At 38.5% G+C, this 13773-nt stretch overlaps 1 protein-coding gene across 1 annotated transcript in view; it reads left to right on the top strand.

The window, feature by feature from the left end:
* C15H11orf65 (chromosome 15 C11orf65 homolog) overlaps positions 1-13773 on the top strand; it is a 67797-nt gene that overhangs the window by 17590 nt on the left and 36434 nt on the right. The window contains exons 2-5 of the mRNA XM_052653237.1: positions 4845-4937; positions 9617-9670; positions 9801-10001; positions 11610-11740. Coding sequence (XP_052509197.1) covers positions 4845-4937; positions 9617-9670; positions 9801-10001; positions 11610-11740 — 479 coding nt within the window. The remainder of the gene's footprint in view (positions 1-4844; positions 4938-9616; positions 9671-9800; positions 10002-11609; positions 11741-13773) is intronic.

Below are 13773 nucleotides of genomic sequence, written 5' to 3'. Positions count from 1 at the left end.
TCTACTTTTTTGGTGTGATGATTCACTGGCATGAGGAACTCAAAATGACCAGGTGACAGTATGAGTTTCCATTTTAATGGAACTTGTTGTTGCATCCTATGGTGGAAGCATTCCTCTGTGATGGGTGGGTATACTCAGTTGCTCAGTCATGTCCGACTTTGCAACCCCATGGACTGTAGCCTGACAGGCTCTGCTGTCCAGGGAACTTTTCAGGGAAGAATACTAAAGCAGGTTGCCATTTTCTCCTATAGGGGATCTTCCCAACTCAGGGATTGAACCCACATCTCTTGTGCCTCCTGAATTGTAAGGCAGCTTCTTTACCACTGTGGCACCTGGGAAGCCTCCTGTGGGTACAAAACCTCTATATCCACAGAACCCAAAGGTACAAGGATGAGAAGTAAAATGTTCACTAGGGGATTATTAGAAATAGTATTGAAAGGGAGCTACTTTCATTTCCACCCTTTAAATTTCAAACTCATAAACTCTGGTTGGCTATTAATTCAGAACACATTCTATAACATGAAGGACATCACTGTAGTCTGAAAAGTGTTGTCACTGAAACTATAACTGCAACTGAGTATCCAAAATGCCAGACCAACATTCTATCAGGCTAGGTGTTTTAGAGTAATGGGGATCAAGGTCAATCAGTCAGTCAGTTCAGTCACTCAGTCATGTCTGACTCTTTGCAATGCCATGGCTTACCTGTCCATCACCAACTCCTGGACTTTGCTCAAACTCAAGTCCATCGAGTTGGTGATGCCATCCAACCATCTCATCATCTGTCATTCCCTTCTCCTCCTAACTTCAATCTTTCCCAGCATCAGAGTCTTTTCCAATGAGTCAGTCTTCACATCAGGTGGCCAAAGTATTGAAGCTTCAGCTTCAGCATCAGTCCTTCCAATGAATATTCGGGACTGATTTCCTATAGGATTGACTGGTTTGATCTCCTTTCAGTCCAGGGTCTGTCAGGAGTCTTCTCCAACACCATAGTTCAAAAGCATCAATTCGTCAGCACTCAGCCTTCTTTACAGTCCAACTCTCACATCCATATAAGACTACTGTAAAAAACATAGCTGTGACTAGATGGACTTTAGTCGGCAAAGTAATGTCTTTGCTTTTTAATATGCTGTCTAGGTTGTTCATAGCTTTTCTTCCAAGAAGCAAGCATCTTTTAATTTCACGGCTGCAGTCACCATCTGCAGTGTTTTTGGAGCCCCCAAAATAAAATCTGTCACTGTTGTTTCCCTATCTATTTCCCATGAAGTGATGGGACCAGATGCCATGATCTTAGTTGGTTGGTTTGGGTTTTTTTTTATCTTAGTTTTTTGAATGTTGAATTTAGAGCTAACATTTTTACTCTCCCCTTTCACTTTCATCATGAGGCTTTTTATTTCTTCTTTGCTTTCTGCCATAAGGGTGGTGTCATCTGCATATCTGAGGTTATTGATATTTCTCCCAGCAATCTTGATTCCAGTTTCTGCTTCATCCAACCCAGCATTTCACATGATTTACTCTGCATATAAGTTAAATAAGTAGGGTGAGTAGCCTTGACATAACTCCTTTCACAATTTGGAACAAGTCCATTGTTCCATGACCAGTTCTAATTGTTGTTTCTTGACCTGCGTACAGATTTTTCAGGAGGCAGGTAAGGTGGTCTGGTATTCCCATCTCTTGAAGAATTTTCCACAGTTTGTTGTGATCCACACAGTCAAAGACTTTGGCATAGTCAATAAAGCAGAAATAGATGTTTCTCTTGAACTGTCTTGCTTTTTCTATGATCCAGTGGATGTTGACAATTTGATTGCTGGTTCTTCTGCCTTTTCTAAATCCAGCTTGAACATCTGGAAGTTCTCAATTCACATACTGTTGAAGCCTAGCTTAGAGAATTTTGAGCATTATTTTGTTAGTGTGAGAGTTGAGTACAATTGTGTGGTAGTTTGAACTCTCTTTGGCATTGCCTTTCTTTGGGATTGAAATGAAAAATCACTTTTCCAGTCCTGTGGCCACGGATGAGTTTTCCAAATTTGCTGGCATATTGAGTGCAGCACTTTCACAGCATCATCTTTTAGGATTTGAAATAGCTCAACTGGAATTCCAACACCTCCACTAGCTTTGTTTGTAGTGATGCTTCCTAAGGCCCACTTGACTTCACATTCCAAGATGTCTGGCTCTAGGTGAGTGATCACACCATCGTAGTTATCTGGGTCATGAAGATCTTTTTTGTGTAGTTCTTCTGTGTATTCTTGCCACCTCTTCTTAATATCTTCTGCTTCTGTTAGGTCCATACCATTTCTGTCCCTATTGTGTCCATCTTTGTATGAAATGTCCCCTTGGTATCTCTAGTTTTCATGAAAAGATCTCTAGTCTTTCCCATTCTATTGTTTTCCTCTATTTCTTGGCACTGATTATTTAGGAAGGCTTTCTTACCTCTCCTTGCTGTTCTTTGAAACTGCATTCAGATGGGTATATCTTCCTTTTCTCCTTTGCCTTTTGCTTCTCTTCTTTTCTTAGCAATGTTTAAGCCCTCCTCAGACAACCATTTTGCCTTTCTTTTTCTCGGCAATGGTTTAGAATACTGCCTCCTCTACAGTGTCACAAACCTCTGCCCACAGTTCCTCAGGCATTTGGTCTGTCAGATATAATCCCTTGAAAATATTTGTCACTTCCACTGTATAATTGTAAAGGATTTTATTTAGGTCATACTTGAATAGTCTAGTGGATTTCCTTGCTTTCTTCAATTTAAATCTGAATTTTGCAATCAGGAGTTCATGATCTGAGCCCCAGTCAGTTCCTGGTCTTGTTTTTGCTGACTATATAGAGCTATCCAGGAGTATAAATTATCAATTCCGGTGAGAATCAAGTGTTAGCCCTTCTGTAATGAAAGTGTTCCAACTAACTGATATCCCACAAGAAACCTGGTTAATTTCCTCAAGGAATGAGACTATATCAGGAATCAATGTTGCTCTCTACTTTGACAAAGTGGACACTCAGCAGTCATAGTAGCCAAATATAGTGAATAAAAATTCATGTTGTTTGTCCCACGAATAACCTCCATTCCTGTTGCCATGGCCATTTTGTTCATGCGCCCATTGGACAAGAACAGTGGCTAGGGAAAAAAGACTGACTGAATGGGCCAACTTGCCCACTTGATTATTAATATTTTTCTCTGCTGAGATTGCTTTTTGTTGAGAATTAATATGGGATACGAATATCTTCACAGTTGGTGCTCAAGTATGAGGGGTCTGATGTCTTCCCCAACAATTTCCTAACAAAAAAACAATTTTCTTTCCTAATCCCTGACCATCCAGCCAAACCATTAGTTATTCTCCACCTGTAGATCTGTATCACTGGCCATCTTTCCTTCCAGGCTTAGTATACAATTGGTATGATGCTTGAAGTTCTGTCCGCTATAAGTATTTCTCTTCTGAGCCACTCTTGGATGAGGTTCCATATATATATGGAACTTCTTATGCGTCACACTTTGCACTAGACCTCCTGAGACCTGCTAGGTCCTGAATTTACCAATAGAATTCTAACTAAGTGATGCTGTGTGACTTCCACGACAAGGCCTTGCAATTTCTCTCTGTCTATATCTCTCATACTTTGAAACCTAAATGCTGTGAAGAAACTCTAACTGAAAGTGTATGTGGAGGGAGAAGCCAGGCCACCACAGATGTTCCAACAATCCAAGCTGGAGACCCAGAAAGTGTGTGAGACCATATTAAATCACCCAACTCCATCTGATCTGGCAAATGACTAGGCCCAAGTACATGACTCCACACAAAATAGAAGTTCTCTTTCAACCCACAGAAAATGGTTTTTGCTTTAAGTCATTAAATTTGAGAGTGGTTTGATACAGTAATATACAAATTTAGAAAATACTGTTCAGATTTCAAACCATCATAAATTTTCTTGATACTCAATTTGAGGTTTTACTTAAGAATATTACATCTTCCTTTCAGAAAGAATATTATTTGTGTTGATATGGGCTGCACCATCTCCCACAGGCAATTGTGGTGGGCCTTCATATTGTGATACTGGTGTTAAGGATTACTTCAATTTGGCTTTATTTGATTTGACTTAATATAAGCAAAGGAGCGGATGGGGAACATTTTAAGAGTTATTAAGGGTTTGGGGAGGAATAAGGTATGAGGGGAAAGTTACCAAAGATAGCTTTCCAGGATACAAGAATTGCTTGGAGTAGTTTGACTAAATTTGCACTAACATGAGAAGTAGAGAAGATTGGTAAATCAGTGGAATTACTACAGGAATAAGGAGGCTTTTGTAATGATAGTAATAGATAGTATTTTTTGAATGCTCTTCTGTGCCAGAAGCTGTTCTAAATGCTTTACAAATGTTAACTCATTTATTCCTAAATGTAGCTGTGTGAAATAGTACTGTCATTCCCATATTTTAGATAAGAAACTGAGCACAGAAGTTAAGCAGCTTGTTCAGGATCAAGTACTTACACAGCTAGTATGTACTAACACTTGAGCCCAGACAATATCATGCCATGTTTAGTGTGCTTAACCACTAGGCTGTGTTTTGTCTTTCTCCTACATTACCCTGGACTATACAAAAGTGATACAACCAAAGTTTTGGACATTTTATTTACACTTCCTAGTAAAAGAATTACCAATTTAAGGGTAAACCCCTGTGAGAATAATACCAGTATTACCTGGCTTGTGAAAGCAAATCGTGATTGGATAATATTTCTAAAAGTCTATTTCACAACAGTAAAATCTATCTCATGATTTTCACTCATTTTGCCCTAATTAAGCAAAAAGCTAATTAGACGTAGGAAACCCAGTTTCAGCAGTAAAATCCTGTGTTTGAACCTTTAGAATGTCGCTGTATTCCAACACTTTAAACGTCTGATTAACATAAGAAGACAAGGGGAGCCACGTCAGATAGTGAGATATATTAATCCTAAAGAGGTAAGGACATTATATTTTTTTAATGATGTATAAATACCTTTATTTTTTATTCTTTTCAAGTGAAGTATAATTGCTTTACAATGTTGTATTAGTTTCTGTTGTACAATGAAGTGAATAAGCTACATGTATACATATATCTACTCCATCTTAGACCTTCCTCCCACCCCACCCCCCAACCCCACCCATCTAGGTCATCACAGAGCACTGAGCTGAGCTCCTTGTGGAGTACAGCAGGTTCCCACTAACTGTCAATTTTACACAAGATAGTGTATATGCATCAATCCTAATCTCTTAATTCATCCCACCCTCCCATTCCCCCTGTGTTCACATATCTGTTCTCTACGTCTGCATCTCTACCTTTGCCCTGGAACTGGGTTAATCTGTACAGCATTTCTAGATTCCACATATATCCATTAATATATTTGTTTTACTCTTTCTGACTTACTTCACTCTGTACGACAGACTCTAGTTCATTCACATCTCTACAAATGACTCAATTCTGTTTCTTTTTATGGCCGAGTAATATTCCACTGTTTATATGTAGCATATCTTCTTTATCTATTCATCTATCATTGGACATTTAGGTTTCCATATCCTGGCTATTGTAAATAGTGCTTCAGTGAACATTGGATCACATGTGTCATTTTGAATTATAGTTTTCTCAGAGTATATGCCCTGTAGTGGGATTGCTGGGTCATATGATTGTTCTTTTTTAGCTCTTTAAGGTGGAGCTTTTTAAGTTTCCACACTGTTCTCCACAGTGGCTATATCAATTTACATTCCCATCAGCAGTGCAAGAGGGCTCCCTTTTCTCCACATCCTCTCCAGCATTTATTGTTTGTAGATTTTTTTCATGATGGCCATTCTGACCAGTATAAAATGACACTTCATTGTACTTTTGATTTGCATTTCTCTAATAATTAGCAATGTTGAGCATCTTTTTATGTGCCTTTTGTCATCAGTTTTTCATCTTTGGAGACATGTCTGTTTAAGTTTTCCACCCATTTTTTTGATTTTTTTTTGGTTAATTGTGTTCCATCAGCTGTTTGTATATTTTGGAGATTTATTCTTCATTCATGGCTTTATTTGCAAATATTTTCTCACATTCTGAGGATTGTCTTTTCATCTCATTTATGGTTTTCTTTGTGTGCAAAAGCTTTTAAGTCCCATTAAAAAAAATTTTTTTTCCTAACTCAAGGAGGTGGGTCAAAAAAATCCTGCCTTTCCACTTTTGGGGGGAATGTAATACTTTGGCCACCTGATGTGAAGAACTGACTCATTGGAAAAGACCCTGTTGCTGGGAAGGATTGAAGGCAGGAGGAGAATGGGACAATAGAGTGTGAGATGGTTGGATGGCATCACCAACTCAATGGATATGAGTTTGAGCAGGCTCTGGGAGTTGGTGATAACAGGAAGCCTGGTGTGCTTCAGTCCATGGGGTTGCAAAGAGTTGGACACGACTGAGTGTCTGAACTGAACTGAAATTCATACAGCCACTATGGAGAACAGTATCAGTTCAGTCGTGCAGTCATGTCTGACTTTGAGTCCCCATGAACCTTAGCATGCCAGGCCTCCCTGTCCATCACCAACTCCCAGAGTTTACCCAAACTCATGTCCATTGAGTCAGTGATGCCATCCAACCATCTCATCCTCTGTTGTCCCCTTCTCCTCCTGCCTTCAATCTTTCCCAGCATCAGGTAGGAATGAGTCAGCTCTTCACATCAGGTGACCAAAATATTCGAGTTTCTGGAGAACAGTATGGAGATTCCTTAAAAAACTAGGAATAAAACTACCATGGGTATTTGAGTGCTCAGTCACTTCAGTCTTGTCCAACTCTTTGTGACACTATGGACTGTAGCCCTCTGGCCTCCTCTGTTCATGGGGATTCTCCAGGCAAGAATACTGGAGTGGTTTGCCATTTCCCCTTTCAGGGGATCTTTCTGACCCAGGAATCAAACCCACATCTCCTGCCTGCCAATGCAGGAGACATTGGCAGGCAGGTTGTGCAGTTGCGCCACCTGGGAAGCCCTTAAGAGTATCATATGACCCAACAATCCCACTACTGAGAAAACCATAATTGAAAATGATGCATGTACCCCAATGTTCATTGCAGCAATATTACAATAGATAGGACAGGGAAGCAGCCTGGATGTCCATGGACAGATAAATAGATAAAGAAGCTGTGGTATATACATACAATGGAATATTACTCAGCAATAAAAAGGAATGCATTTGAGTCAGTTCTAATGAGGTGGATGAACCTAGAGCCTATTATACAGAGTGAAATAAGTCAGAAAGAGAAAAAAATATATAGTATATTGACACATATATATGGAATTTAGAAAGATGGTACTGATGAACCTATTTGTAGGGCAGCAATGGCCAGGAGAAATATCAATAACCTCAGATATGCTGATGACACCACCCTTATGGCAGAAAGTGAAGAGGAACTAAAAAGCCTCTTGATAAAAGTGAAAGAGGAGAGTGAAAACGTTGGCTTAAAGCTCAACATTCAGAAAATGAAGATCATGGCATCTGGTCCCATCACTTCATGGGAAATAGATGGGGAAACAGTGGAAACAGAGTCAGATTTTATTTTGGGGGGCTCCAAAATCACTGCAGATGGTGACTGTAGCCATGAAATTAAAAGACGCTTACTCCTTGGAAGAAAAGTTATGACCAACCTAGATAGCATATTGAAAAGCAGAGGCATTACTTTGCCAACAAAGGCCCATCTAGTCCAGGCTATGGTTTTTCCAGTAGTCATGTATGGATGTGAGAGTTGGACTTTGAAGAAAGATGAGCACCGAAGAATTGATGCTTTTGGACTGTGGTGTTGGAGAAGACTCTTGAGAGTCCCTTGGACTGCAAGGAGATCCAACCAGTCCATTCTGAAGGAGATCAGCCCTGGGATTTCTTTGGAAGGAATGATGCTAAGGCTGAAACTCCAGTACTTTGGCCACCTGATGCGAAGAGTTGACTCATTGGAAAAGACTCTGATGCTGGGAGGGATTGGGGGCAGGAGGAGAAGGGGGCGACCGAGGATGAGATGGCTGGATGGCATCACTGACTCGATGGATGCGAGTCTGGGTGAACTCTGGGATTTGGTGATGGACAGGGAGGCCTGGCGTGCTGCGATTCAAGGGGTCGCAAAGAGTCGGACACGACTGAGCGACTGAACTGAACTGAACTGATGCTTCCTGAAACTTGATGTCTGTTTCTTTCCCCAGGTTAGGGAATTTTTTTACCTATTACTTCTTTAAATAAATTCTCTGCCAATTTCTCTCCTTCATCTCCTTCTGGGATCCCTATAATGCAAATATGAGTATGCTTCATGTTGTCCCAGAGATCTCCTAAGCCATCCTTATTTAATTTTTTTTCCTTTTTCTCTGTTCAGCTTGGGTGATTTCCACTACCTTGTCTTCTTAAATGTTTGGTTGAATTCACCCATGAACTCATATAGGCACGGTGTTTTCTACTTTGAAAGGTTAATTAATGATTCAGTTTCTTTAATAGATATTGATCTATTCAGATTGTCTATTTCTCCTTATGTGAGTTTTGATAGGCTGTGTCTTTCAAGGAATCAATCCATTTAGTTTAGGTTATCAAATTTTGGGGCATCGAGTTGTTCATATTTGTTCGTTATCCTTTTAGTGTCCCTGGAATCAGTAGTGATGGCCCTTCTTTCATTTCTGATATTAGTATTTTATATACTCTGTCTCTCTCACTGCTGCTGCCCAGCATCACAGGACAGAGTGAGTATCATACAGTGTATTACTAACCTGGAGAAAGATCAAAATTCAAAATTAGTAGCATGGTTTCTACTGAATGTGTATCACTTTTGCACCCATCATAAAGATGAAAAATTGTAAGTCAAACCATCATAAATCAGGGAACATGTGTGTGTGCATGTATTTAATTTTTTAGTTAGAAAATTATGCAAAACTGATGTTGTCTTTCAGGCTGAACAATTTAAGATAACATCTGTTTTTTCATCTAACTTAATATAATCAGCAGACAGGTTGGGGACCAAGATTTTTTTTCTCTATTTTCCATTTGATGTGGGGAACTAAATTTTAGAAGACCAATTATATACAATTCTTACAAAATTAAAACATGGATTTTTTATTTAAAATCAAAAGCTAGCTAGGAAAGGTCAGCTGGTATTAAACTCAGATTCACTAGTCACATTTTTTTCTCTGAATCTACCTAGAGTGGAAGTGAAAGTCGCTCAGTGGAGTCTGACTCTTTGTGACCCCATGGACGATACAGTCCATGGAATTCTCCAGGGCAGAATACTGGAATAGGTAGCCTTTTCCTTCTCCAGGGGATCTGCCCAACCTAGAAGATAATATTTAATATGAAAATCATATATTTAAGGTGTTAAAAAAAAACACTTCTGTTTTATGACTATAAATCACCTGGCACTTAAACTTTTACATTACATACACAGGAAACATAGTTTGGTATCATTTTCCCAGTTATCATGTAAATTGTTTTACTTATTGAGTATCTATACAAAAATAAATTCTGAAACTTTCTAATTTAAAATTAACTATTTGAGGTTTATTCACTTCATCTATTTCAGAAGTAATCAATATTCAGTAGCTATTTAATATAATAGAGTGAGAAATTATGAACTGATATATAGAATGTTGAAGACTAATTTTTTTTTATAGGCAGAACTTCTAGATGCTGCTGCTGGTATTAATGTACGATTCAGATTAGGTGGTGTAAGTATGAATACATTCTTACTTAGTATTATTAAAGCATATTTATATGCAATTTAAAAGATGTAATTTTTAAAAACAGACCATTTTCCTAATTAAATTGATATGGTTCTTTTAATTTTTCCATCTACAGGTTAAATTTCCACCTGCAATATACTATAAAATTTTCACTCACAGACATATTGAAGATCTGTGTGCTAATAGCCCTAGAGACTACACAAAACTTCCAGCAAAACATACATCTCATATTAAAAGTGATGTTCTTCAGGAAGAGGATTACAGTGGCTGGTATCGTCGTATAGAGAACAATGGCTGGAGGCCTGTTTGTGAGACAGTAAGAACAGATAAATATTAATAATTTTTTTATGTTATATGCTTAAGAAACCTATCTGTCTTTCTGAAAGTTAATTTTCAGATTTTTAAAAATAATAAATTCTAATAATTTAACTGATAAAATTTGCTTAACTACTCAGGGGTGACTAGTATACTTCAAGATTCAGCAATATATCTTTTTTTTAACATCTACTTCTGCTTTTAATAATCAGCTTTGAGTCTAGACCATCTTTAGATACTCTCTGGCACTCAGCAATTACCTATCTTTATAATAAAGCAAATCTGAAGATGTTATTGACTCTAATTAATCCTTGGACAAGAAGTGGGTGTTCTTGAGACTAATATCCCATTTTCTCTACAGAGCTTGTAACAGCAGACCCTAGTAGGAAATCACTTGGGTTTTCATGGTGTTGGAAAATATAACATGTATTTATATGAACTGAATAGAATGATTTTAAATATACATGATTTCTAATGCATATATGTGATTTGAGAATTTTTATATAAACATGTTTGTTTAATCTTTTTGTGGAAATATTTTTTATCCAAGGATATTTGTAAACTTATATTTTAAAAGTTAACATTATCTGGTTTTATAGTTCTGGATGTTTGTTTATATGGCTCAAGTATCTTCACTCAATTCCCTCAATCTCTGATATACAGATTGTAGAATGTGGTATATTGGATATACTAAGTATGAAAAATGATCAAAGTGTGAATTCATTCATTCAGTCAACAAATTTTACTGCACACCAGTCAGATGTATGGCATTTTACTAGATTCTTAAGAAGCAATGGTAAATAAAAATATTCCTCTGCTCAAGAAGTTTGCCTTTTAATTAAGGAGAGAGTCAAGTAAACAGGATATTTCAGTACAGTGCTTTAATAGGGCAAATTCAGAGTGTTGTGAGGGATAAACTCTCCTGTTTGTTATTTAATGTGTATGTGGTGAGGGAGGAGGAATGAACTGAAAATAGGAAAACAAGCAACCAGCTAGTATAAAGCATCATACAGGGGAAATCACGAAGTCTTAAGATTCAATGGTGAAACTTCTGTATTCTTGGAAGGTGCCCATATTCCTTGAGAATTCGTTGTTATTGTTCAGTTGCTAAATTGTGTCCAACTCTTTGTGACCCCATGAACTGCAGCATGCCAGGCTTCCCTATCCTTCACTATCTCCCTGAGTTTGCTCAAACTCATGTCCATTGAGTCAGTGATGCCATCTGACCGTCTCATCCTCTGTCATTGTCTTCTCCTCTTGCCCTCAATCTTTCCCAGCATCAGGGTCTTTTCTTTTCCAGGGAGTCGGCTCTTCCCATCAGGTGGCCAAAGTACTGAGGATTAAAGTCTTCAAAAGTCAGTAGCACCTACTGGTCAGCTCTGTTCTTATGAGAAACTAAAACACTCCTAGAATATGTCTATTCACTTATTCACTCAACAAATACTTATTAAATACTACCTCAGTACACTAATCTTAAATGGGTCTATCCTCTTCTCTATTTCTATCTTGGTATATTCCTACTGAATACAGAGAAGTTCTTATTTATAGTCAGATAACCTCACAATCAGTAATTTAATATTTTGTGTATTTATTTTTCATTTCTCAATAGTTTTGGAGTCCTGCTGAAAATGTGATTGTGGGAGACAAAAAGGAAAGTGAATTCCATTTCTCCAAACTGAAGAGAAGGCAAGATATGGAAAAGAAAAGAAAAATTAGAAAAATAGAATGGATGCAGCAAATGTAAGTTGATGAAATACTTAGAATTATTAAAGAAGTATATAGTTATTTTCAAAAATTGCCATCACTAGTAAAAATAACTACATGTTATTTTAAAAATAAGATGAAAAATTAGTCATTTTTTAAAAATACAATGAAAGCAAATATTTAATAAATGCTTGCTAGAGACTGTTAATATCTAAGATATAAGTGGAAAAAGACAAAGTCTCTTTGACCTCAAGGACATCAGAATCTTTTGCCACATGAGATGAAAGTCAGCATTTACTTTTATATATGAGATTAATATGACCTATTCACCAGGCATAGGCATTCCTTGGTGGCTCAGATGGTAAAGAGTCTGCCTGCAATGCAGGAGAACCAGGTTCAATCCCTGGGTTAGGAAGATACCCTGGAGAAGCAAATAGCAACCCACTCCAGTATTCTTGCCTGGAAAATCCCCTGGATGGAGGAGCCTGGCAAGCTACAGTCCTTGGGGTCACAAATAGTTGGACATGACTGAAGCAACTTTACGACCTACTAGAAAAGGTCAGTTTTCATTCCAATTCCAAAGAAAGGCAATGCCAAAGAATGCTCAAACTACCGCAAAATTGCACTCATCTCACACGCTAGTAAAGTAATGCTCAAAATTCTCCAAGCCAGGCTTCAGCAATACATGAACCGTGAACTCCCTGATGTTCAAGCTGGTTTTAGAAAAGGCAGAGGAAACAGAGATCAAGTTGCCAACACCCGCTGATCGTGGAAAAAGCAAGAGAGTTCCAGAAAAACATCTATTTCTGCTTTATTGACTATGCCAAAGCCTTTGACTGTGTGGATCACAATAAACTGTGGAAAATTCTGAGAGAGATGGGAATACCAGACCACCTGACCTACCTCTTGAGAAACCTGTATGCAGGTCAGGAAGCAACAGTTAGAACTGGACATGGAACAACAGACTGGTTCCAAATAGAAGAGGGAGTACGTCAAGGCTGTATATTGTCACCCTGCTTATTTAACTTCTATGCAGAGTACATCATGAGAAATGCTGGACTGGAAGAAACACAAGCTGGAATCAAGATTGCTGGGAGAAATATCAATAAGCTCAGATGACAATCTGATCAATCAGATCAATATGCAGATGACACCACCCTTATGGCAGAAAGTGAAGAGGAGCTAAAAAGTCTCTTGATGAAAGTGAAAGAGGAGAGCGAAAAAGTTGACTTAAAACTCAACATTCAGAAAACGAAGATCATGGCATCCGGTCCCATCACTTCATGGGAAATAGATGGGGAAACAGTGGAAACAGTGTCAGACTTTATTTTTGGGGGCTCCAAAATCACTGCAGATGGTGACTGCAGCCATGAAATTAAAAGACGCTTACTCCTTGGAAGAAAAGTTATCACCAACCTAGATAGCATATTCAAAAGCAGAGACATTACTTTGCCGACTAAGGTCCGTCTAGTCAAGGCTATGGTTTTTCCAGTACTCGTATGGATGTGAGAGTTGGACTGTGAAGAAAGCTGAGCGCTGAAGAATTGATGCTTTTGAACTGTGGCGTTGGAGAAGACTCTTGAGAGTCCCTTGGACTGCAAGGAGATCCAACCAGTCCATTCTGAAGGAGATCAGCCCTGGGATTTCTTTGGAGGGAATGATGCTAAAGCTGAAACTCCAGTACTTTGGCCACCTCATGGGAAGAGTTGACTCATTGGAAAAGACTCTGATGCTGGGAGGGATTGGGGGCAGGAGGAGAAGGGGACGACAGAGGATGAGATGGCTGGATGGCATCTCTGACTCGATGAACATGAATCTGAGTGAACTCTGGAAGTTGGTGATGGACAGGGAGGCCTGGCATGTTGTGATTCATGGGGTCACAAAGAGTTGGACACGACTGAGTGACTGAACTGAACTGTACTGAACTGAGACTTACTCTATACCATTCTCAACCTTTTTTTTTGTCCCCCAAAGAAACTGACATGTAAGGATTACACTAAAAGGCATTCTGGACCTATCTAACAAATATTAAGAGCAAGTCTCAAAGGAATAAAAGCGTATCCAAGTTT

The sequence above is a fragment of the Budorcas taxicolor genome, chromosome 15, assembly GCF_023091745.1.
Source record: "Budorcas taxicolor isolate Tak-1 chromosome 15, Takin1.1, whole genome shotgun sequence".
In the NCBI taxonomy this organism is placed as follows: domain Eukaryota; kingdom Metazoa; phylum Chordata; class Mammalia; order Artiodactyla; family Bovidae; genus Budorcas; species Budorcas taxicolor.
This window is presented reverse-complemented; position numbering and strand designations above follow the sequence as displayed.